We start from the raw sequence: 23,655 nt of genomic DNA on the forward strand, positions 1-23,655 counted from the left end.
ATATCTTTGCCCCTTTTCCCGTTTAAAGTCTTTACTTTTATTCCTCTTCCAATGACTCCTCAGTATTTTCACTTTTCTTTTGTCTGCCTCTCCTTGTCCCGTCTCCTATGTAGTGAAGTCAGGGTTATTAGTTTAGAATACAATCCTCAAAGATGTGAGCTGCCATTGGCTGGATTTGAACAAAAAGCTTTATTCAAGCAATTTGTTAAGTTAAACTGACAGAAATGTCTTTAATGGCAGAGAAGAAGAAGTGAGCCACAAATTGCTTTGATGACACACTTATGTCTGTGGACACACTGTGTCAGCGGGGTCCTCTACCCTCTCATATGACCCACAGAGGCGTTTGTTGAAAAGTTGCCCCCTTGTAGGGAAGTTGGCATCTGTTGAATTTGCACCCGTTTGGTGACAGCAGCATATTGGCTGATGTCATCTCTTACAAAGGCGTTAAAATGGCTGGTTTGACAGTTTTTACTTTGTCCTAACAGCCAACAATGTTAGATTACAGCTGGGCAGACATGTCAGTTTGGACATTAAACATTGTTGGACTTTTTGACTGTATCACATGGCTGGTTACACTGGATGCCTGTGGGAAAGTCCTCTGCTTTGGTGAGTCATCCATCCATAGGACCACTCATGGGGGGAGCTGCTGCCCTTTACAGTGAAACACAAGGAAACAAACACAGACAATCTGCAAAATGAACTAAATGAGGAGATTGTTCTCTTGTAAAATATGGATCTAGTTTTTCCTACTAAAAACAAACGGCCTTTTGGCCCCATCTAGTGTCTGTATTAAAACTGACAGTGAGAAGGACGCATGGAATATGTGCAAAGTAATATCTTTTAGAGACGAGGTTGTAGCTGGTGTTGACGTATAGTCTAAAAGCCACAAGTACATTTTTTACAAGCCGTGTTTATTTAGTGCCAAACCCCAAACAAATCACTATGTTTGCACAGTTATAATCCAATGTTTTGGAATGTTTACAGCTGCACATTAGGACCATTGTAGGACGTGTCACCTGCTGGGAACCTTTCTGTGTGGAGCCTCTCGGCCAATAACAGCTGGAATAGAGTCCAGCGCCCCATGAGCCTGAACGATGGATGAATTAATATTTTCATTAACATATTTTGTTAATCTTATAACTACAATGTGAATTAATTTATGTGTTGCTGGCTAACCTCTAAAGGAAGTTAAAGCGGGCATCCACAAGTCTCGCAGTTTTTGGAACTTTTGAGAGGCTGTACCTGTCTACACTGCCCATGAGTCACTCAGGCAAGACAGGTGTAAACATAACCTGATGTGTGTCCCTAGATTTCAAGTCAATTTTCCTCTGTTTAGACAATGCAGAGCTAAGACCACCTACAGTCTCGACTGTTGAACCAGACCCTTGCAGCCTGACAGCCAGAGGAAACAGGCTGCTTCACAGTGGTGATGATGATTGTTAAAGCTCATTTCTGCCTTAATAAATGGAACTTAGATCACTCATAGCTTCTCACATTATTTTATTCCGCAGTTCAGCAGGAAGCTATGGGAAACAAGCTCCATTCGAGCAAATCATGGATTTAGGTTTCTCTTCTTAATCACAGATGGCAGAGCTATATGAAGCAGATATTGTTACAGTGTATTTCCTGATATGTGTGTGTGTGTGTGTGGGGGGGGGGGGGGGGGGGGGGGGCACCCATCTGTGTATGAGTGGGTGTATTTTGTCTCGTCCTCTGTAGTCAGGTCACAGTATGAGATGATAATCTGGCCTCATTGCAAATGTCCCATGCAGAGAAACAATGACAGATGACTGGAGATTACAGCTGCAGATTATCCAGCAGGGGATTGACACGAGGGGAGCAGAAATGGGAGGAGAGGGGGAGAAAAAACGGGAGAAATATTGAAGAATATGTGACATAAACAGACAGTTGATAGCAGGCCAAAAAGTACCCGTCAATAGTCAGTAACATCATAAATGATTTAAATTGTCAGGTCACATCTTTGAACCATGTGTACATTGTAAACAATATGGATTATTTAGCACATGGATAAATTCTATTACAATTTAAAAACTTATTTGAAATGCTGCCTTTTTAGAAACTTTATGCCAAAGTACAAACATTATTTTTCAAATAATGGTGTTAGACTGACACGGTAAAGGTGGCAGCTTTAGCCATGTTAGCAGACGGGTTTTAGGGGCAGGACTGTCTGTCTGCCACACTGACATATCTCAGCAACTATTAGATCAACTCCTGGACAGTGTCAAACTGACTTGTTACAGGAAAAGCAGCAGCACAGACTCATCATCATAGTGTGATTTGATAATTTACTGACTGTGCTTACAGTCAGACTGTGCTGACCGTGATTAAGTAGCCAGGTTACTCAGAGAAATCAGTTTTCTCTGGTAACTAGGGAACAGAATTTACAAAGTTGACGTAGGAAACCTGGTTCCAGGTTCCACGTATACATGCAGCAGCAGTTTAATCTGATTTCTCCTCCACCTCATGCTTGTTTTTTGAAGCCGGATTACCAAATGATAACTTTATAATGACAGAAAACGCTACATTCTGACTTTCTACGTTTTCTAAATCTTTTCATTTTTTTTCTGGATGTGCTTGAGAAGAGTGTTGCTGGGGTGCGACTCACCCATCATCAATACATAATCCTGGTGAAAAATTCATGCAAATCTGGCTTGAGAAAAATGTGTCATTGCTTAAGCTCATCAAAACAATGCAACAGTGAATGTGCAACATAATCAAAGTTAAAAGTGGTCCAGCAGTGCGTGATGTGAGTGGATTTGGAGGTTTCTCCCACCTGTTTGGGCAGCAATTATTCTATTTCCTTCTTCTTCTGTCATTCAGTGCTCAGATCAGCTATATTTATCTATGGAACCAGATGAAAATAAGTTAATAAAGCTTCAAGCCTACAAGACATAAAGGCCTGGATGTCCACAATTTTTTACTTTTAAACTCAGACAAAACTGAAGTCATAGTATTTGGGCCCAAAAATCTCAGAAATATGATGTCCAACCATATTGTTACACTAGATGGCATAAGCCTGGCCTCCAGTACTACTGCAAGGAACCTTGGAGTTATGTTTGATCAGGATCTGTCCTTTAACTCACATATAAAACAAATCTCTAGAACAGCCTTCTTCCACCTACGGAACATTGCCAAAATTAGGAGCATCCTGTCTCAAAGTGATGCCGAAAAACTGGTCCATGCATTTGTTACCTCTAGGTTGGACTACTGTAATTCCCTACTTTCAGGATGCCCCAGTAACTCCCTAAAGAGCCTGCAATTAATCCAAAATGCTGCAGCAAGAGTGCTGACTGGAACTAGCAAGAGAGATCATATTTCACCTTCACTAGCTTCTCTCCATTGGCTTCCCATTAAATGTAGAATAGAATTTAAAACCCTGCTTCTTACATATAAAGCTCTGAATGGTCAGGCTCCATCATATATAGAAGATCTCATAGCACCATATTATCCCAGTAGACCACTTCGATCTCAGAATGCAGGCCTACTTGTGGTTCACAGAATTTCCAAAAGTAGAATGGGAGGTAGAGCCTTTAGCTATCAAGCTCCTCTCTTGTAGAACCAGCTCCCAGTTCAGATTCGGGAAGCAGACACCCTCTCTACTTTTAAGTCTAGGCTTAAAACCTTCCTTTTTAATAAAGCATATAGTTAGTTATAGTTATGCTGCTATAGGCTTAGACTGCTGGGGGACCCACCCCCGATGCTCTGAGCTCCTTTCCTCCTCTTGACCATCTCTCCTCTCCTCTCACCCCGCAATTGTCACCACTGTATGTCATTAACTCTGTGTGTTCTCTCCCGTAGTTGTCTTTGTCCTCCTCCGTCCCCCTCTCTCTGTCCCTTTCTGCAGGTGTCCCTGGCTTTCAAGCTGTGTGTCTTCCAGCGTGCAGCTACTGGTGCTTTTTGTTGCTCTTTTGTTGTTCTGTTCTGTCTACTGGAGGTTTCTTCCGTTAAAGGGAGTTTTTCCTCTCCACTGTTGCCTATGGGTTGCTCCAGGGGGAATTGTTGGGTTCTCTTTATATATCTTTATAATCTTGACTTTATTCTGTAAAGTGCCCTGAGATGACTTTGTTGTGAATTGGCGCTATATAAATAAAGTTGAATTGAATTGAATTGAGATCTTCTAGTTTAGATTTAAGGGCAACATTCCTTTCTTCATAGTTCTTCTTCTTAAGCCTCTTTCACACATGCACTGGAATCCTGAAATTCCCTTGACTTGTATGGGAAAAAGCAAAAGTCTGAGTAAGACGCTCCCATTGTAGATCCAGGAAAATGGGAGAAAAGCTAAAAGTGCTATTAGGAGAAGTGTTTCAGTTTCATGAGATGCAAGTGCAAGAATGAACAGATAGGAATTTATTATTAGTTTTTTATTAGAAACTATCAAAAACAAAAGTATCCTCTAAATTAAAAGTGTGTATTGTTGCTGGAAGTGTTTACCAGCTAGAACAAGCTGCTCAACATTTTCAGCCTTTTCCCCAAACTATATTCTTCCCATACTGAGCCTCTGTGCAACATCATATAATTTAATGTTGATGTCACATCTTTCATCTCTTTGATATAAAATAAGTTGCAACACTCTAATTTCCAAACAGGACTCACAAATATGAGTGTAGTCTGTGAACACAATGCGAAACGCAGCAGGTGGTTGTAGTTCAGTGGACAGAGGTGGAGATCTACTGTTTTTTTTCTCTCTCTTCTTTCTTTAAGCTCCTCAGTGTCAGATCTGTTGTGCTCTAAAGCCCTTATGCAGCTCTAGTATCATTGTCTCTCTCTCTCACACACACACCTACAGACACACACCTCTGGTTTGCCTCCCCGTACTTTATAGATTCTTTCTTGATTCATGTTTTGCCGTGTACTGGTTTTAGACCAGCGCCTTCATCATGCTCACATTTAGTTCTGCCCACGTTATTGTGCTTTACTGTGGATTTACTTTATTTTAGATGGTAATGGAAATGGAGGCCAGACAAACTCCACGTAAATGAATTTTGTGGATGAAGCTGGATTCAATCTGGCAAAAACACAGAAAGGAAGAAATGTCATGGGGCAGTGGGCAGCTGTGGATGTCCCAGGCCAGAGAGGAGCAAACATTAGAATGTGTGCAGCTGTGTCCAACCATGGTTTGCCTTTGTCCCAACTGCTCATTGGGCCCTACAATACAGAGAGGGCAATTCCTCTCCTGGATGACCTCCGCAATAAACTTCTCCACAAGTTCTCCCCATAACAGTAGGGCAGAGAGGTCAAAGGGCAAGGAAGACAACATTTGTAGTAGTATGGGATAATGTGTCCTTCCACCAGTCAGCTGCAGTCACTGACGGGTTTGCAATAGAAGAGTTTTTCACGACCAGCTGTTCTCACTATGAATATTTCTGCTGAAGCCTGCCAAGATCGGATTAGACATTCTAAAAGATTCTTCATTAGATGCATTGCCAGAGAAGATAAGATGTGATGTAGATGAAAACATGTAGCCAAATGCTGGAGAGAGGGTGTGAGTGTAAATCACTGTGCAAGAAGTGGAATCAAATAATGGAATTTGAAGCAAATTGCTGCATTGCTGATTCATTCTGGTTACAATATAAAATATAATATACATTAACTTAGTACACGCAATAAAGTGCAAAGATCTTTTTCTAAAATAAAACAGTGATTTCTATAAAAGATCATTTAAACTTTAAAGATAAAATGTCTTTTATGTAATTCTGTCTGTTGTTCAGTGTGTTAAGAGTGACAGTGTTTGATCTCTGAGTAAGACTTGTTGCAAGTGCTGTGGATGAAAGAGCTTGGTGGCTGGGTGGGGTCACACCTTGTGGGGTGGGATTCAAACCTCCTTTCTCCTGCATCCCACCCCTATGCTCTACCACTGAGCCACCAGGCCCCCTGGCTTCAGTATTGATCAATACTTGTTAGCAATTGACAAAAACTGTGTACCTGTCGACTCCAGCTAACGGTGCTGGACGTCTTGTCTCGTCTTGTGTTTACATCAGACCCTCAGCTTCCATCAGACTGTGTCACCATACACACTCCTAATGTTTACAGAATGTACAAATATAGCAACATTCTAACACTAATGCATTTCAGCTCGTTATCGTGGCCTTAACCTAAATCTATCTTCACTCTAAAGCAGATTCTTACACCTTAAACAGCAATTTGGAATTGTGAGGACTCGCTCTGATGCATCCAACTAAAATCTGTTCTCACAGCGACAAAAACTAATTTCTACACAAACACATGCGCGCGCGCACATACACATTTCAAACAAGTAACACATTCTTTTCCAAAAGAAAATAGTGCAACAAAATAGAGCAATGAACATGGAAAGGATTGGTGAGGTAGAGGAGGAAAAAGGGAAAAAGGAGATTGTGAAAAATGGAAGGGGGAGGAGGGACATGGGGGGCGGGAGAGGATTATTTACCATTTTAAACAAATAAATCCGTATTGTGTGAATCTGGCACAGAGAGGGAGGGAAGACAGAGAGAGTAGAGGTTCATAGCAGCAGCAACAGCAGCAGACCAGCAAACAGTGAGTGAAAAATTATTTATATTTTTTTAAAATTCCAGTTGAAAGGTGTGAAGCAGCACAGGCAGAGAGATTAACCCACCACAAGTACAGCGAGGAAAACATGTCAGCTGGAGCTGAAATACAGAAATACAGGTGGGTAAAATAATCTGACTTGTGGAAACATATGTGGAAACTTCTGGTGTTTCCTCTTGTGCAGCTTTATTCATTCCAGCTGGGATGGTGTGTGTGTGTGTGTGTGTGTGTGTGTGTGTGTGTGTGTGTGTGTGTGTGTGTGTGTGTGTGTGTGTGTGTGTGTGTGTGTGTGTGTGTGTGTGTCTGTGTGTGTCTGTGTGTGTGTGATATTACTCACATTATGGAAAATTTGGGAAATCACTCGTGGGGACAAGATGCTAATTTCAATAGGCTAATTTGGCTCAAGATTAGGCCGTGGTCATCGTTACGTTAGGGTTCGGTTTAGAGTCTCCAGGAAGTTAATTTAAGTCTATGTAGTTTCCCCTGAAGTTATGTAAATCAGACTCTGTGTGTGTGTGTTTAGAGACCCAGACTGTCTGTTTTGTGTCCATCTGTCTGTCTGTGATGCTGCCTGTCCCGGCTTTGATCGGTGTGCAGTTCTCCTGCAGGTGTTCTGCACCAGTAAGTTTCCTCTCAGTGGAGTTGACCTGAGCCCTCAGCTCATGTTCACAACCAGTGAAACCTGTGGTTTGTAGCACAACACGCAGCTTTTGTCTGCTGTGCTTCTGCTTTTGGTTTCCTCTGGGTTCTCCAGTTTCCTCCTATAGCTTAAAGACGTGCATCTTATAGTTAACTGGTGACTTTAAATTGTCAGTCGCTGTGATTGGTTGTCAGTCTCTCTGTGTTGGCTGTGAGACCAGACTGGAGCCCTGTCCACTGTGGACCTTGCTGTGTCTCTGTAACTTCTTCTAAAACTTTCAGAAGTTATAGGATATTATCATCGAATATTTCTGCAAAACATTCAAGTGCAAGCACAATTTACTTGCATGTTGTGGGGCTTTTCCAGAACCTTAAATGTGCTATTTCACCTTAAGGGCTTCTAGTTCATATTGGCTTAAAAGCTGAGCTTCACAGTTCATCAAACAAACTAATTATTAAAACTTAACCTACTGATGTTGACCTGTCCTCTGGCCCTTAGGACAGAAACCGCAACTTACATGTGCACAATAAAAGAAGCTTCATGACAAATACCACACTGCCAGAGTTTATACAGACTGTGGGGATACATGAGGACAATGACACTCACAAACTGACATGTATGACACACTCAATATGGAAAAAACAAAACACAACTGCTACAATCGACCTATTTTCCTCTTAATCTAAATTCTAACACAAACCGATAAACACATTAATGCATCAATAATTACAATCCAATGATACCACATTCACAATGTAAAAAGAACCTTTTAGCATAAAGAGATCTCTGTTACATTAGTTACCTCAAGTAATTTTTGAGTAAATAGTTCTGTACGTTTTTGTTATTTTTACTTTGGGATGTGAGTCCTTTTTAATAGGAGTTTAATATGGTAAATGGTAAATGGTCTGCACTTATATAGCGCTTTTCTACCTATTGGCACTCAAAGCGCTTTACACTGCTTCTTATTCACCCATTCACACTCACAATCACACACACATTGATACACCGATGGGGGAGCTGCTATGCAGCTGGCCAACACTCACCGGGAGCAACTAAGTTGGGGTTCAGTGTCTTGCTCAAGGACACTTCGACATGTGACCGGAGGAGCCGGGGATTGAACCAACAACTGTGAGATTGGTGGACAACCGCTTTATCTTCCTGCGCCACAGTCGCAATATAATAATATGTATATATATATATAATTAATATGAATCAAGATGTAAATGATTAAGGTCTGTGTTGGCCTGAAAGGTGCTTATGGAATCATTTGTGTCTCACCAGCACAGGATAACACAACTGGTCTACTGTAAGTGTTAAATCCACAGTTTGGATTTGTTTTTGGCTAGATGTGCAAAAGTGGATAGTAACTAAGTATATTTACTTAGTACATTTTCAAGATACTTCAATGGAGTATTTTCACTTTATTCTACCTTTACTTTTACTTTTACCTGCTGGTGGTTTCGTCTGTGGCTGCCCACTGCTCCCCAATGAGTTTGGGTTAAACGCAAAGGACAAATTTCATTGTAAAATGTGCACAATGATGACAACAACGCTTCTATTATTTTAGTAGTGAGTTTTCAAGTGAAGAATATTATAAGAATACGATCAGCTAACAAATTATGCTTCGACATTAACACTTCGAAGCCCGGGGGACACCTGCTGAAAGGGACAGAGAGAAGGAGACAGAGAACGAGAAAGACAACTACGGGAGAAAGCACACAGAGTTAATGTCATACAGTGGTAAGCTTTATCAAAGAGGAAGGTTTTAAGCCTAGACTTAAAAGTAGAGAGGGTGTCTGCTTCCTGAATCTGAATTGGGAGCTGGTTCCACAAGAGAGGAGCTTGATAGCTAAAGGCTCTACCTCCCATTCTACCTTTGGAAATTCTGGGAACCACAAGTAGACCTGCATTCTGAGAGCGAAGTGGTCTACTGGGATGATATGGTGCTATGAGGTCTTCTAAATATGATGGAGCCTGACCATTCAGAGCTTTATATGTAAGAAGCAGGGTTTTAAATTCTATTCTAGATTTAATGGGAAGCCAATGGAGAGAAGCTAGTGAAGGTGAAATATGATCTCTCTTGCTAGTTCCAGTCAGCACTCTTGCTGCAGCATTTTGGATTAATTGCAGGCTCTTTAGGGAGTTACTGGGGCATCCTGAAAGTAGGGAATTACAGTGTCCAACCTAGAGGTAACAAATGCATGGACCAGTTTTTCGGCATCACCTTGAGACAAGATGCTCCTAATTTTGGCAATGTTCCGTAGGTGGAAGAAGGCTGTTCTAGAGATTTGTTTTATATTTGAGGTAAAGGACAAATCCTAGTCAAAAATAACTCCAAGGTTCCTTGCACTAGTACTGGAGGCCAGACTTATGCCATCTAGAGTAACGATATGGTTGGACATCATATTTCTGAGATTTTTGGGCCCAAATACTTTGACTTTAGTTTTGTCTGAGTTTAGAAGTAAAAAATTGTGGGAAATCCAGGCCTTTATGTCTTGTAGGCTTGAAGCTTTATTAACTAATTTTTTTGATCTGGTTCCATAGATAAATATAGCTGGGTATCATCAGCATAGCAATGGAAATTTATGGAGTGTTTCCTAATAATGTTGCCTAAAGGAGACGTATATAAAGTAAAAAAGTATTGCTCCTAACACAGAGCCTTGTGGAACTCCATAGCTAACCTTTGTGTGCATGGAGGATTCATCATTAACATGAACAAATTGAAATCTATCAGATAGATAAGATTTAAACCAACCCAGTTCAGTTCCTTTAATCCCAATTTCATGTTCCCAGAAGTGACTCTAAATTGACTGTAGGTCTGAATGTGAGTTTGAATAGTTGTCTGTTTCTGTATGTCTCTCTGTGTTGGCCCTGGCATAACCTGGAGTCCTGTCAAGGGTTGGACCCCACCTCTCACCTAATGAAAGCTCCATCTTCATTGAAGCATGTGGTCATGGTGTCTTAACCCTGTGTCCTCCAGCACAGCTGTGGTTGGGGAAATGTGGTTGAATTATGAACATGTCACACATTATCTGGATTGGTGCTGAATGTTGCTACTGTATAAAAATGTCTGACACAGTTTAGTTTGACATTGTGTTCCCAGCAGACTTCGTATGTCCTGACACTGTGCCACATCAGGTCATAGGTGAAGGCAGATGTAAGCTTCATGACAGCTGCTCCGGTGTGTGTGGTCCAGTGTGTGAATCATGCTGCTGCTCTTTTGCATTGTCATAACAGGTGAGTGTCAGCTGTGGTAGTTAGATTTTTGTCTGTAGAACATCAGAGTCACAGTACGTTTAACTTTTACAGAGGTCAAAATGGACATGTAAATGTTTCTGAAAATGTATTTGTGTTCTTTGGTGCTCTTCATCCCATTTTTGGAAACGTCTTCCATCCCTTTAACATTTTCATTGACTTTTCCCTGAAAAAACAGTGAGTGGAGACGATTTGGGCTTCAGAGTATGTTTTTTTCTTCTAGATGTCTAATTCTGGACTTTGTAAGAAGCTTCTAACAATTTGGTTCACACCTCCTCCCTCTCTTCTTCTGTTTCTCCTCTCAGTCCATCCATCCCTCCTGCAGCCTCCTCTTCCTCTCTCCCTGCCAGTCCACATGTCAGTCACACCTCCTGGCTGGCAGTTCCTCCCTCTATCCCAGGCTGAGCTCAGCCCTCTTTTTTCCAACTCAAGTCCCTTCTCCTTCTCCCAGAGCCTCTTCATACTGCCCCCACCCAGCTGGGCCCCCAGACTGAGCCTTCAGGCTACATTTGGGCCGTACTCCGTTACACAGGTAAGGGGAAAGGGACGGGTGAGAATTTCAGTAGAGTTAGCTGAGGATGGCAACTAGTTACAAACGTCTCTTTGTCTTTCCACAGCTCATATCAGAGCCTGTCCTTCCTCTTGCTCCAACTCTGTCTGCCTCCCTCCTCTCACAGCATATAGAGAGGGAGAAGGACGAGGGAGGACAGGAGAGGTTTAGGGTGAGGGTACTGTTCCACCAACGGGGTGACACCAGCACCCGTGGAACCTGTATCACTCTCCATGCTCTCAGAGAGACAGAGGAGCACAAGGCCTCCTGTACCACAGAGGTACAGATTCTCTCTCTTATCCTCATTGATCTCACTCTTCCCCTTTCCTTGCTTTTACTCGCTCTTTGTTGTTTCCCAGCCTTCTCTGGGGCTTTGTGTGGTGACACTGACATTGCCCAGTGACTGGTTTGAGGATGAGCACTCCAACCAGTCCAATCAGGACTTGGATCAGGAGCATGTTAACATTCACCCCCGTCGCCGGGTGCAGAAACGAGAACGGCAGTGGGGTGGATATCATCGCAGCAAATCTGTTAGCTATCAACATGGGACCTCTTCTTTGCTGAGGTGAAGTTTCATTCTTTAATTGTTTTTATAAATAACTTGTAGAGAGAACAGTACAGACTATAAAGTTACCTTACGTTTTACTTTTAATTTTTGATATTTGTTGATCAGTGGTCTTATTGGGCTGGTCTGAGTTAAAAGTCCCAGGCTGATTTCATTCCCACTCCATTCTGCTGATTGGTGTCTACACGAAACTTGAATGTATAAAAATATATATACAGTATAATAATCATTTCTGGATTAATACCATATGATGTACCAACATTTTATAAATGTATTCATACACACATTGATACATATTACATATACTGAGAAAAGAGACCACTGTCAGAATACAGATGTTTCATAATATGGTAAAGAACAAATTTGAACTCTGAGCATGATGGCATGGTGATTGCTAGAATGTACCATGCAGAGCAGGTCTGTGGAAATATCCACTCGTTTATTCATGTTTTTCTTTGAATTCTTCATTCAAGGTCAAGCTAAACCAAATCACCACACACATACCTATACATCACAAACAGTGTGAGGTTGAAGAAGTCATGTAATGCTATATGAGAGGGCAATGGGAGCTGGGACAAATGAAATCTATTTGTCCTACATTCAATATATTAATCTGTTTATATCGATATATATTTATTTTCTACCTTTAAAAGACATACAGTACAGATGGGTACAACAGTTTGCATCTGTGATTTTGAAATGGCAATAAGAGTAAAACAAATAATTCTTTCATCAACATAATATTTAATGCCTATTCAGATGGTGAAAATGTTCATTAATCAGAAATAATTCTAGTTCATTTTGAATTCTTTTATCATTAGGGGTACACCATGTAATATTTATAGCTCTGTTATAAACTCCTTGACAATTCTTGTTCCTTCTGAGGATGAAAGAGCAGTTGTTCCAGCTGAATGTGCATTATTACTATGTTAGGATCAGGGTTACTTATATCCCATGTTATTGTAAGAGGACAATGAGGCCATAGACTTATTATAGGGATTATGGGTATGAACAGTTGAGGTTATGGGAAGCTCCAACAAAGGAATCATTATTGTTAATTAGATCTCACAAGTCAATGTGCAGGTGATGTTCATTAGGGCAAAGCTAAATTTTACAAGTGTGTGCAGTAAAAAGAATTTGCTGAATCCAGCTTAGAACATCTATGATCAACCACTTACTGATCTTTTTATCAGTTAGTAACAAATTCATCTTCTTACTGTTTTCTTCATTCAGATACCATCCAGATGTTAATGGAATGACCCAGGCAGATGTTCCATGGGCGCTGAGATACCCAAGGGGTCCCATGAGAAACCAAATACAGCTTTACTACTCCTCCTTCGACACAGTGGCTGATCCAAAGCTGACACCATCAGGGTATGTTACAGAGAAAAGTGAATCCCAGTGGTGGCACATACAGACATTAACACAAAAAGTGTTTGGCAAGTTGAGGGTGTGTGTCTCTCAACATCTGTTGATCTCCTTCTTCTTTACTGATCATACATTCAGATGTGTGGAGGAGAGAGCAGCTCAGTCTCAGGTGCAGCTCTTCCACATCAAAGCAGTGACACTGAGGGAGGAGGAGGAGCAGGAGAAGGAAGAGGAACAGAGCACAACTAAAGAAGAAGAAGACTGTTCGAACGAGCAGGAAGAGGAGGAGCTTGACCTAGATTCTCATGTCACCATTCGCTATCATAGGGGCCCGGTCATTCTGGGAAAGCCAATCAGAGTGTCTGTGAATCTGAGAGCTAACTTCACTGCAGAGATTGTTGTCATAAGGTGAGTACTAAGTATTATCAGCACAAACCGACATACATGTTCAATGCCGCCAATACATTCTTGTTTGGAATTGGAAATGTGATATTTTTTCAGGCTGAAAATTAAGAAGGGCTTGGTGTCCATGGTGGCCCAGAGGACTCTGACCTCTGAACTGTGGGCAGTGAGTCTGGAGAGAAGCCAGGGCTCCCAACACGACACGGTGTCCATCCTCTGCCACAGACACAGCAAACTCAAGCACATCCACAAGTAAATCTAACTCCACCTCGGTTCAATTTCTTGATGAGTTTCATTAGCGTTTAACAGAAAATGACATCACAGACAACTCTGTGATTGGTCAGCCAGGTGCAGGTGAAGGCAGTGGCCTATTTTGACTTTAGGAATTGCTGCACATTGTTAGTCACAGCACACTGTGGCCTTAAGGCTGATTAAATATTCTTCAGAACTAAACTTGTGATTGTTGAATTGGGTTAAAAAAGGGCTCTAAAGTATTCTGCAAAGACTGACACCAAGCTGGAAACAGATGGAGTTGCACACACAGAGACTTGAGTCTTGACTACTCCAAAGACTTTTGACTCGTTTGGAGTTCACGTATCCATCAGACTGAATCTTTGCTCACATGCAGTTGAGGAAATGGCAACGAAGAGAGGCTGATCTGATGTCCATCCCCTGAACAAAATTATAATGTGATCATAAAATCCATTAGGCTCAAATTGAAATCTATTTTTATAATCATTTACAGCCTTTCTCACAATCCAAACAATCATTCGACAAATAGAGAAAATAATCAGCACTTAATCAACTTTATCCATAATAAATCATCACTCACATGTCAAAGTGTCCTTTAGCAAGACACTGAACCCCAACTTAGTTGCTCCCAATGAGCTTTGGCCAGCTGCATAGCAGCTCCCCCATCGGTGTGTGAGTGTGTGTGTGATTGTGAGTGTGAATGGGTGAATAAGAAGCAGTGTAAAGCGCTTTGAGTGCAAATAGGTAGAAAAAGGTTAAATAACTTCAGACTATTTACCATTTAAATCTGATCATTAGCTGAGCTCAACCTCAGCCAGATACAACAGTAATGCAGTATTTCATTAAGGCACAAGAACTAATAATCACATAATATAATGTGCACTGCAGGGGACATTTTTCTGCATTGAGTAGTTTTTATTTTATATAATTTTGTGATGATACTTTTTTGACACACTTTTACACAGGCTAACAATAAGGGATTTTTCCTTGTATCCAAGTATTTTTAATACAGTTATTAACTTCAAAACAATTAATCAAGGCTAATATTGTGTGTTAGTAAATAAATAACTGATGATAATGCAGTGTGTGTTAGATGCAGTGATCTAAGCAGGTTGGATGGTAGCAAATGGGAGAATGCACCTTACAACTAAGGAGCCTTGAAACTTGACTTATGCTTATTTCACACACACATTGGAATCCAGAATTTTTCCAGACTGCATCCAGAGGTGGTGTATGTGTGAATGCAAATGTTTGAGCGAGATGCTCCTGAGAGAAGAAGAAGAAGAAAAGTCTTGATTATGTGTGTGGAAATCACTTCTCTGTTGGGAAGATTTAAAGTGAGTGAATAGGTTTGTGGGTGACATATCTATCAGGGGACTGTCACAGCATCCTTCTTTCCTTATTAGACGCAGGGCTCTGATGTGCACTGATGTGATCTCCTGTACATACTGACCCCTTCACTGAAATCAAGCCGAGTTTCTCCCAGGAGACACTTTTTATGCTGTGTACTCCAGACAATGTCTGGGGCGGATTTATCCAGACACTGTCCAGACTCAGAGTAATTAGCTCAAAGATCTATGTGGAAGAAGCAGTTTGAGATGAGGATCTTATAAATGACTCCAGAGATACTGCACATGAGCATCTATCATTGGGGAGGATCTGGTGAACTTATTTCTCTAATAGTTACAATTTTATTTGTAAAGAACGTCATGAAGACATTGCTGAGAGTTAATGGGATGCTAGGCTCAACAGAACTACAGTACGACTCTTTGTCAGTGGCTACAGTTCTGAAAAGAAAGCTGGCATTGATATTAATTTCATCTATTAATGGTCAATAATCTGTAGATCTGTTTTTTCAGAGGGCTTTTGTAGATGTAGAGGAACAACTCTTCCTTTCCAGCTTTGGTTTGTAAACTGTACCTGACTATAAGTTGTAATCTTACATTATGGGCATTGGATGGAGTGTCCTTGTCAAATATAATGAAGTGTTATCAGCACTTTGATGGAGGGGTGTGGTCAGAGAGCAGACAGAGATGGCAGGCCAACTTAAAAATCTCTTAATACTTACAGGATTTTTTTTTTTAACTTGGACACACATTGTAGCAGCACCTACCCCACCCAGCTTCAACTGTCCACATATGTTTATATATCAGTGGTCAGTATTCGTCGCTCATCTTTGAGTGTAATCACATGTTCTTAGTTTAAATAAAAGATTTTTTAGAGCACGGTGATCATGTTCGACTTAATACTGTCCTTATAACTATGAAAGTGAGTTGACTGTAAAGAGACATCATCCCACTGCAGTAACTCTTCACACACTAACAGCTCTTTGTCTGATGTGTGTTGCCTTGCAGTCCCACTCTCCTCCAGCATGTGGTGTGTCTGTCAGTTGATGGGCTGAAGAGAAGCTTCGGTGTTGCCATGGTGGTGTCTGCCCACTGGTTGGTGGAGTACTCTGGACGTAATAACCCCTCATTGCCACGAGGGGCAGCAGTGACTATGTTCTCATTCACTGATCGACCCATTAGTGGAATCGCTCCCATCACAGAAGTGCGGTAATCTGTTCATTTATGCAGTCTTCATACATTCATACAGGAGTTTAATCGTGTTTTGTAATTGTCTGTCCTCAGAGTAACACAATCATCAACACAGCGATACTGACAAACCAGCCCGTGTCACTTCCTGTCATTGTGCTGGCCATTACCCGTGATGGGAAGATGTCAGATGTCACCTCTGCAGTCACATGTTACTCTACCAATGAGAACACTGTCAAGGTGTGACACAGTCCAACACACATCATTAAGATCAGTTGGACAAGACAGTTTTAGACTAGTTTGTCAATTCAAGGTCCAGCTGCAAACATTTTCCACAGCAATGATGTCTATGTAGTGTAGTGATGTCACATGTGATAATGAATCATCACGTATGTTAGATGGTAACTCAGGAATCACTAAAACTACTACTGTAAGTCAGTATTAAAGAAAACACGAGTCAAACAATTATTTCCATGTTGCTTAGTGATCTTAGCTTTGCACAGAACCTAGTATTGCTAGCCGAGCACCATGATGAGTACAACATTGGCCAACAAATAACATATAAGATAAGTAAGGATGAAGTGAGACAGGGATAAAATCAAACAGTGTTCGGTCACTTTAGGACCAACAGCTGTTGGTTATCTTTGTTCTTTACAAACTCCTGAGGCAAATATGTGACTCTTTAGCTGGTAACTAGACAGTTTATAAGTGTGTTTGTCTGCTGTTTGTTACTCTGGTAAAAATGGCTTTTTAGAGCTTCTTTCTAGCCCTGTAGAAGATCAACTTTCACATTAACATTTAGCAGTTATTGAACCTGTTTATGCAGCTTTAAGTAAGTGACTTGATATTTAAACACAACTGAGTGAAACCTTTAACGTTTTCACTGTCCTGATCTGTTTGCTACACTTAAATGACGGCATAACTTGACTTATTCCTACTCTGACAGGTTTCCAGCAATTGCTCCACCCTCTTTGTGGATGGCAGCGAATCCGGGGTGGGCAGCACCTGTGTGGTGGTGGACTTTCTACTGGGCACGCTCAGAGGCTCTGTGTGTCTCCAGGTGTGGGCTCCTTCTGTGCCCCTGCGAATGTCCTTGGTAGACCCTGTTCTGAATGCCATTGAAGGCTGGAACCACTTCACAGATAAAGGGTACGATAATAATTATAGTCTATTGTCGGTGCATTTCTATGGAGAGTCAGAACAAAAAAGTCTTATTGTCCCTACATATTCAGTTTGAATACAGACGTCCATAATTGTATTCTTTAATGAAACAGGCATGTGAAGCATTCCTCAGCATAAAATACAAAATATGAAACAGCATACTGTATGTTATGGCCTTAACAGTGTAAGACATTTACTTTATGTCATTTTTCTCAGACTTTCTTTTTCTGGTTCCAAATTAATTTTCCTGTTATCACAGTTTAAATGTCTCATTTCTTGGAAACAAATAATTTCAAATATAGTTCAGCTGGTGGTCCAGAGGTCCATAAGAAGATATGATGTTGGGCCTGTGTACCTGTGTCTCTTCCCCTCAGGTGTGAGCCGGTGTATCAGCGCACCTCTGTCCAGGTTCTGACTCAGTTCACAGCTCAGGACTCTGAAAGCAGGACCACATTCCTTCTAGGCTCATCGGACTGGTTTGTGGATGTGACAGAGCTGGTCCTTGACTGGCTGAGAGTAGAGGACCCTCGAGTGGCTTCCCTTGGCCCCCACAACAACCTGATTGGTTTAAGACCAGGAAAAACATCACTCCATGTTGGTGATACTTACTGGCTACTTACTTCTCAATACTTTTAGCAACTTAGAAATCATTCCAGTCCACCATCATGTAATGGTAAATGTTCTGCACTTATATAGCACTTTTCTACCTATTGGCACTTAAAGCACTTTACACTGCTTCTTATTCACCCATTCACACTCACAATCACACACACCAGCTGATGGGGGAGCTGCTATGCAGCTGGACAACGCTCACCGGGAGCAACTAAGTTGGGGTTCAGTGTCTTGCTCAAGGACACTTTGACATGTGACCAGAGGAGCCGGGGATTGAACCAACAACTGTGAGATTGGTGGACGACTGCTTGTTTGTCAGTTTTGTTATTATTCTTTCAAAGGAGCAGGTGTCTTAATCCCCAAAGGCTCCAACATCTGATGCCAGTCCCATCACTAATACAGCTTGTTGTGTGTAGTTTTTTATGTTTGAAGTTTTCAGTTGCACCATGTGCAGCTATAGAGCTACAATGATGATGAAATACAATTTCAAAATTAAATGAAAAAAACGTTGTTAAACATTTGTTTGGTTTTGTTCGGTTAATAAGAGAAAAACCCACAATGGTCACGGAAATAACTGACAAAACTGAAAATTAACTAATAAAAATGACACATTGCATTTGAATTGTGGTTCAACAGAAGCATTTGAAAAAACTAACTAATTAAATTGGCCTGGACAAACAGTTGTGCCCACTTCTCGTCAGCAAACTGATCCAGCTGTCTCATCTTTGAAAAGTTCCTTCACCAGACTGCATGTTTCAGCTTTTTCCAAAGATGTTCAATAGGGTTTAGATCAGGGCTCATAGAAGGCCACTTGAGAATAGTCCGATGTTTTGTTCTTAGCCATTCTTGGATGTTTTTAGCTGTGTGTTTTAGGTCATTATGCTGTTGGAGGACCCATGACCTGCACCTGAGACCAACCACATTTGGCTCCAGAATGCCTTGATAGTCTTAAGATTTCCTTGTAACCTGCACAGATTTAAGACACCTTGTGCCAGATGCAGTAAAAAACAAAAAGCACAAAAAGACGCTTTTAATGGGTAATCGAAAAGGTCACGGCAAGGAATACACAGCAAGGCCAGAATCTCCTGCAGTGGGCATGAGATGCGTTGCTCAATGGGTACGAAATTAGGCCGGGATTCAAAAGTGTCCTGGTTCAAAAATCCTCCCCCATGTACCAGATGTAGCCTTGAACAAGATGCTCAGGTCTAGCTCTCTCCCTCTAGGCCACCTGTGGTTGCCCACTGCTCCCCATAGGGCCATATGTTAAATGCAGACAAAGAATTTCATTGGAACATGTATGTGTACTGAATGATGAAGCTTCTAAGTAAATAGACAAAGTGATAACCAGGTCCATGGATAATCTGAGGTTTGAGTGCAGGGACAGACACAAAAAAGGTCCATGGAATGCAGTTAAACAAGACCAGAACATGGCTCAGAGAATGAGGCAAGACATCAGCAGCAGGCTTTGGAGCAGTGATTGCACGATGAGCTGTGGGTGGGTGAGTGGGAGGATGGGAGCCAGGAATGAAAAGTTACCCACTATTCCTGATGCCTCTGCCCTCTCTTCCTTAGGTCATCTCTGAGCAGTGGGATGGCATGATGGGCAGATGTGATGTCACAGTGACCTCGGAGCCTGTTGTCCCCGGTGACCTGTCTGTGCAGGTGGTCAGTGGCCTCGGCATGTCAAATACAGGAAGCCCCACTCACCCCTCCATTGTTACAACCACAGTCACTGCGTACCACATCCTGTACAACCACCACCAGGTGACAGAATGACCATAGAGTTTGAAACCGTTTGTCAGTGTTGAGGCCATGAAGAAACTATTCATTTTATTCTATTTTGTTTTGTTGTGTCTCTGCAGGAAGCGTCCATCAGCATTTGGCTCCAGTTCAGTGACGACACCGCCTCCCTCCTGTCCTCTTTCAGTGACCTTTCATATTACATGCGTCTCTCCTCTCTAGCTGAGACTGTGGTAGTGGTGGCACCTGGTTCCAGCCAGCGCATCTTTGCCCGGGGCGACGGAGGTGGCCCTTTACTGCTAGCAGAACTTCTGGTTTCCACATGTACTGACAAGCTGATCACGTCCAACTCTATCAGTGATGTCGACTGGGATTGGATGGACACTGGAGGAGGAGCAGGTACTAGGAGGCTGGCAAAGGGATCCGGTTGGATAAGAGTCAACCTCGAGCTTGATTTCCTGCACCCTACAGGGAACAAGGATGAGGATGGTGAGGACTTTGAGTTTGACATTTCGGACAGCGATGTCTACGCATTTAACTTTGATGAGGACAGCGGGGGAAATGAGAGCAATGACTATTATGACAGAATGAGAGGGAGGTTGACTAATAGAAAGTGGGACGAGGCGGGGAACACAGGGATGGTCAGTCGGAACAATCTAGAAAGAGCTATACTGACACCCAGCCTGGAGGAGGGTTCTGTTCATTTCGCTCCGAGCCAGGAGAAACAAGGAGAGAGGGACAAGGAGCAGGGAGATCGGGAACTCGAGCTTGGTGTAGGCGCTGTCCTCTCTCTGCTCTGTCTCTCTGCTTTCCTCTTCCTGGCCAACTGTCTCCCCTGCGCCATGCGAGACAAGAGGGGGACAAGGGCAGAGGAAGTGAAGGTAAGAGACCTAGAGGAAGGAACGAAGGAAGGCGAAGTGGGGGAGGAGGAGGAGGAAGAGGAGGAGAAGAAAGCAGAAAAGAAAGACAGGACAATGCAGCAGAATTGGGAGGAAGAGGTTAAAGTAGAAGTAGAGATCATTTGCTGATGCAGTCAGAGACTGAACTCAGCCCCAGTCTGTCCTCATTGTGACCCAGCATGAAGAGCTGCATTCAAAGCCTCTAAAAAAGGTCAAATTAGGCCAGTGAGTAACAGAACTGGAGCCTCTCTGTGTACTGTTCCTTCCCTGAGAAGCACAACGTGATGAACTGAAACTTTGAGGCACCATGTGGAGCTAAAGAGTTGTTGCTGTTCATCCTGGTTTCTCATGGTCAGACCTGATCTTTGCTCTGTGGAGGGTTATACTAGCTGTGAAACCAGATCCTCACTCTCAGCACTCACTTTGCTCAGTATTCACTGAACTGTGATATCATTTTTTTGTGTGTTTTGTGTTTTGTTCCATAACTTGATAATGATCCATCTGTGTCCTACTTTACACTGATTACAAAATGTTGCTGCTTGTGTTTTGTGTGTGAGAGACCTTTTTCCAGTGTCTCTATCAATTTAGTTTTTCCTCAGTCTCAGAGTAAAACTATTCTCTACTCAGTATCACTCAAGTCTGTCCAGTCTTTTCTTAGTCCATGTGACATTTACTCAGTCTCTCTTCATCATGTCCAGTTACATTGTGTCTGACCAGTCCCCGCTCACAGCCCCACGGCCTTATTTAGCTCATCTTTAGGCATTTGCTCCGTCCTATAGTCAGTGCACCTGGTCATCATCTAGTCTTTCTGTACTATGAGTTCAATTTAGTCTTTATTCTGTCTTTCCATTTTTATTGAATGGATGTAATAATTAGAGATGCTTCAACCCTGAGGATTCCTATCTGGTCCAATCAGGGCAAACTCTGTGTTAAAGAGCAGAATTGATTAATGTAGTCGCCCACATAATCCTTTACTGTGCTGCCAACAGAATCCACCAGAAATGGAGATGACATGAGCAATTTTTAAAGAGCTGTTGAACAAGCAGAACACAAACAAAATGTGACGTCTTCCCCACATTGTCTGTGATTGTGCACAGATGTCTCCTTTTCACGCCAACACCAGTCGGTATATTTCCCTCAGTCAGAAGGTGCTTGTCATGCTATATTTAATACATTTTGTAAAATAACTGAAAACAATGAAAAATAACACTGTGTCCTGTGTAGGATATTATAATAAGTAATATTTTCCTCTGCTGTGTAGTGAAGCATAAGTAAAGTAAAATAAAAAAAACAGAGGGAAGTTTAAGTAGCTGGAAATTGTAGCCGATTGACTGTACATCCTGCTGAGTCACTAACTAACTACCTTTCTTTTTTTGATCATGTTTTTTTTTTACAAATCTAATGGAAAGTGTAAAAATGTAATATTAAAATTTAAATACTTATACAATATTTACCTTGTGTGACATATACTCTGTGCAATATCACTAATTAATTTCCTTAGCAATATATAATACACTGGCGACGACTGTTGGACCTGTAAATAGAATTGTTTATATATATATATACATATATATATATATTGTCCTTTCAGCTTATCCCGGTAATTTCCCTATTTATTATTTGTTTATTTTTTTATTTGTTTGTTTGTTTGTTTGTTTGTCATCAGGAAGTGCTCCAAGAGAATTTCATTGTACATGTACAATGACAATAAAGATCTTATCATAAAATGCAAGTACTACACGAACTGACTATATAGTACTACAAAGAGTAGTTTGAAGGTATAAGTATAAGTATAACTTAAAACACTTTACAGAAGTTAAGGTACTTTGTAGATAGAGTACAAACATACACGCAGATATATATGAAAATATTTTAAACACGGATGCTGTTGATAACACGACTGTACAAGTCAATTCAAGATTTGTTCCACATGTGCTTCATATTTAAAGTTTCCTCAGAAATATTCAGGTCTTGGTAAGTTTAGTTAATGTAGTTACAGCTACTCTAAAATAATTTTAGTACTAAACATAAAATATTATGGGATAAGTATTACTGGTTAAGCTGGTGAAGAGGAGCTGACTTTGACAACATTCTGTACTGACCTGGATTATTATGGAATTATCCATCATCATAGTTGATTATATTTTCTTTTAATAATTTGCATTTGCCCAGATAAATGGAGTGGAGCAAAATATTTCTGCTTGAATTGTAGCGGAGTAGAAGAGTCAAAAATTAGAAGTAGCTCAAGTAAAATATGAAGCTGAAATAAATCATATAAGTCATTAGAAATAGATAGAATGTTATTATTATGTACCTTTAAGTAGGTTTCTTATGTTTGCCACAACAGAATTTTGGACCAGTTGCAATCAGTTACCAGATTTTTGCTTTTCCCCAATTGTTTGTGGTCATTTGTTTTTGGCTGTTCGGAGTTAAAATGATAAATAAGTTACTTATTGGATATTTCAGATGCTAAATAAACACTTTTTCAAATGTGCTATTTTGAGCTTGTTCCCTAATCTGGGGACCCCAAATAAAAATGTTCTAGATCCGCTCCTGAGCGTTTAGCGAAGACAAAGAGCTTGTGTCTCACTCTGAAACGATCGTTACTGAATTCATGCATAAAAATGGAATCAGACTGTGACACAACACTACTGTTACACTACGTCGAACATCCCCGTAAGCAGAGTGGCGCAGCGGAAGCGTGCTGGGCCCATAACCCAGAGGTCGATGGATCGAAACCATCCTCTGCTAAAACCTTTTATCTTACTCTTCTGCACTGTTTACTGAGTTCAGACAGCGTCTACTGTCCGATACGTCACTGGAAACCTGATTTTCTCCGAGTGTCTGACGGTGGTAACAGCTCAGTAGCTCGGAGTTTGCACTTAGTGTCCGGATACTAACTACAGTCAGCGCCGCGGTTTGAATGTGATCTGCACGTTTTGTCGTTGGAATCCATCCAATGAAACCCTGCAGCTACTGTTCAGACAAAGGACTCACGGAGGGAAAGTGTCTGACGCCGGTTTCTGAGTCACGATGTATTGATGGTATGTTAACATGAAATTATGAATTGTTCACCTAGTTATAGGGCTGTGTAATTTTCATTTTTTTAACTAAGGGGTCAATTTTTAAAT

The 23,655-nt window shown here is 41.3% G+C and overlaps 1 protein-coding gene across 1 annotated transcript; it reads left to right on the plus strand.

Moving 5' to 3' along the window:
* The first annotated feature begins 10,392 nt into the window (after positions 1-10,392).
* Positions 10,393-22,042, plus strand: tmem132a (transmembrane protein 132A). Its single transcript, XM_067496705.1, has 13 exons — positions 10,393-10,423; positions 10,747-10,973; positions 11,059-11,271; positions 11,351-11,556; positions 12,790-12,930; positions 13,063-13,332; positions 13,426-13,578; positions 15,933-16,128; positions 16,209-16,352; positions 17,059-17,261; positions 17,648-17,867; positions 19,458-19,649; positions 19,748-22,042. Exons 1-13 carry the CDS (start codon positions 10,393-10,395, stop codon positions 20,651-20,653), a joined length of 3,102 nt encoding a protein of 1,033 aa, XP_067352806.1. The 3' UTR covers positions 20,654-22,042.
* Positions 22,043-23,655: the final 1,613 nt, after the last annotated feature.

This window comes from Channa argus, chromosome 3 (genome assembly GCF_033026475.1).
Source record: "Channa argus isolate prfri chromosome 3, Channa argus male v1.0, whole genome shotgun sequence".
NCBI lineage: Eukaryota > Metazoa > Chordata > Actinopteri > Anabantiformes > Channidae > Channa > Channa argus.

Excerpts from the sequence above, each read along its gene's own strand:
- tmem132a (XM_067496705.1), top strand. The coding sequence starts at position 10,393 with ATGCTGCTGCTCTTTTGCATTGTCATAACAG. Across the intron at positions 11,557-12,789 it reads GGGACCTCTTCTTTGCTGAG|ATACCATCCAGATGTTAATG; the intron begins GTGAAGTTTCAT and ends TTCTTCATTCAG. Across the intron at positions 12,931-13,062 it reads CCAAAGCTGACACCATCAGG|ATGTGTGGAGGAGAGAGCAG; the intron begins GTATGTTACAGA and ends TCATACATTCAG.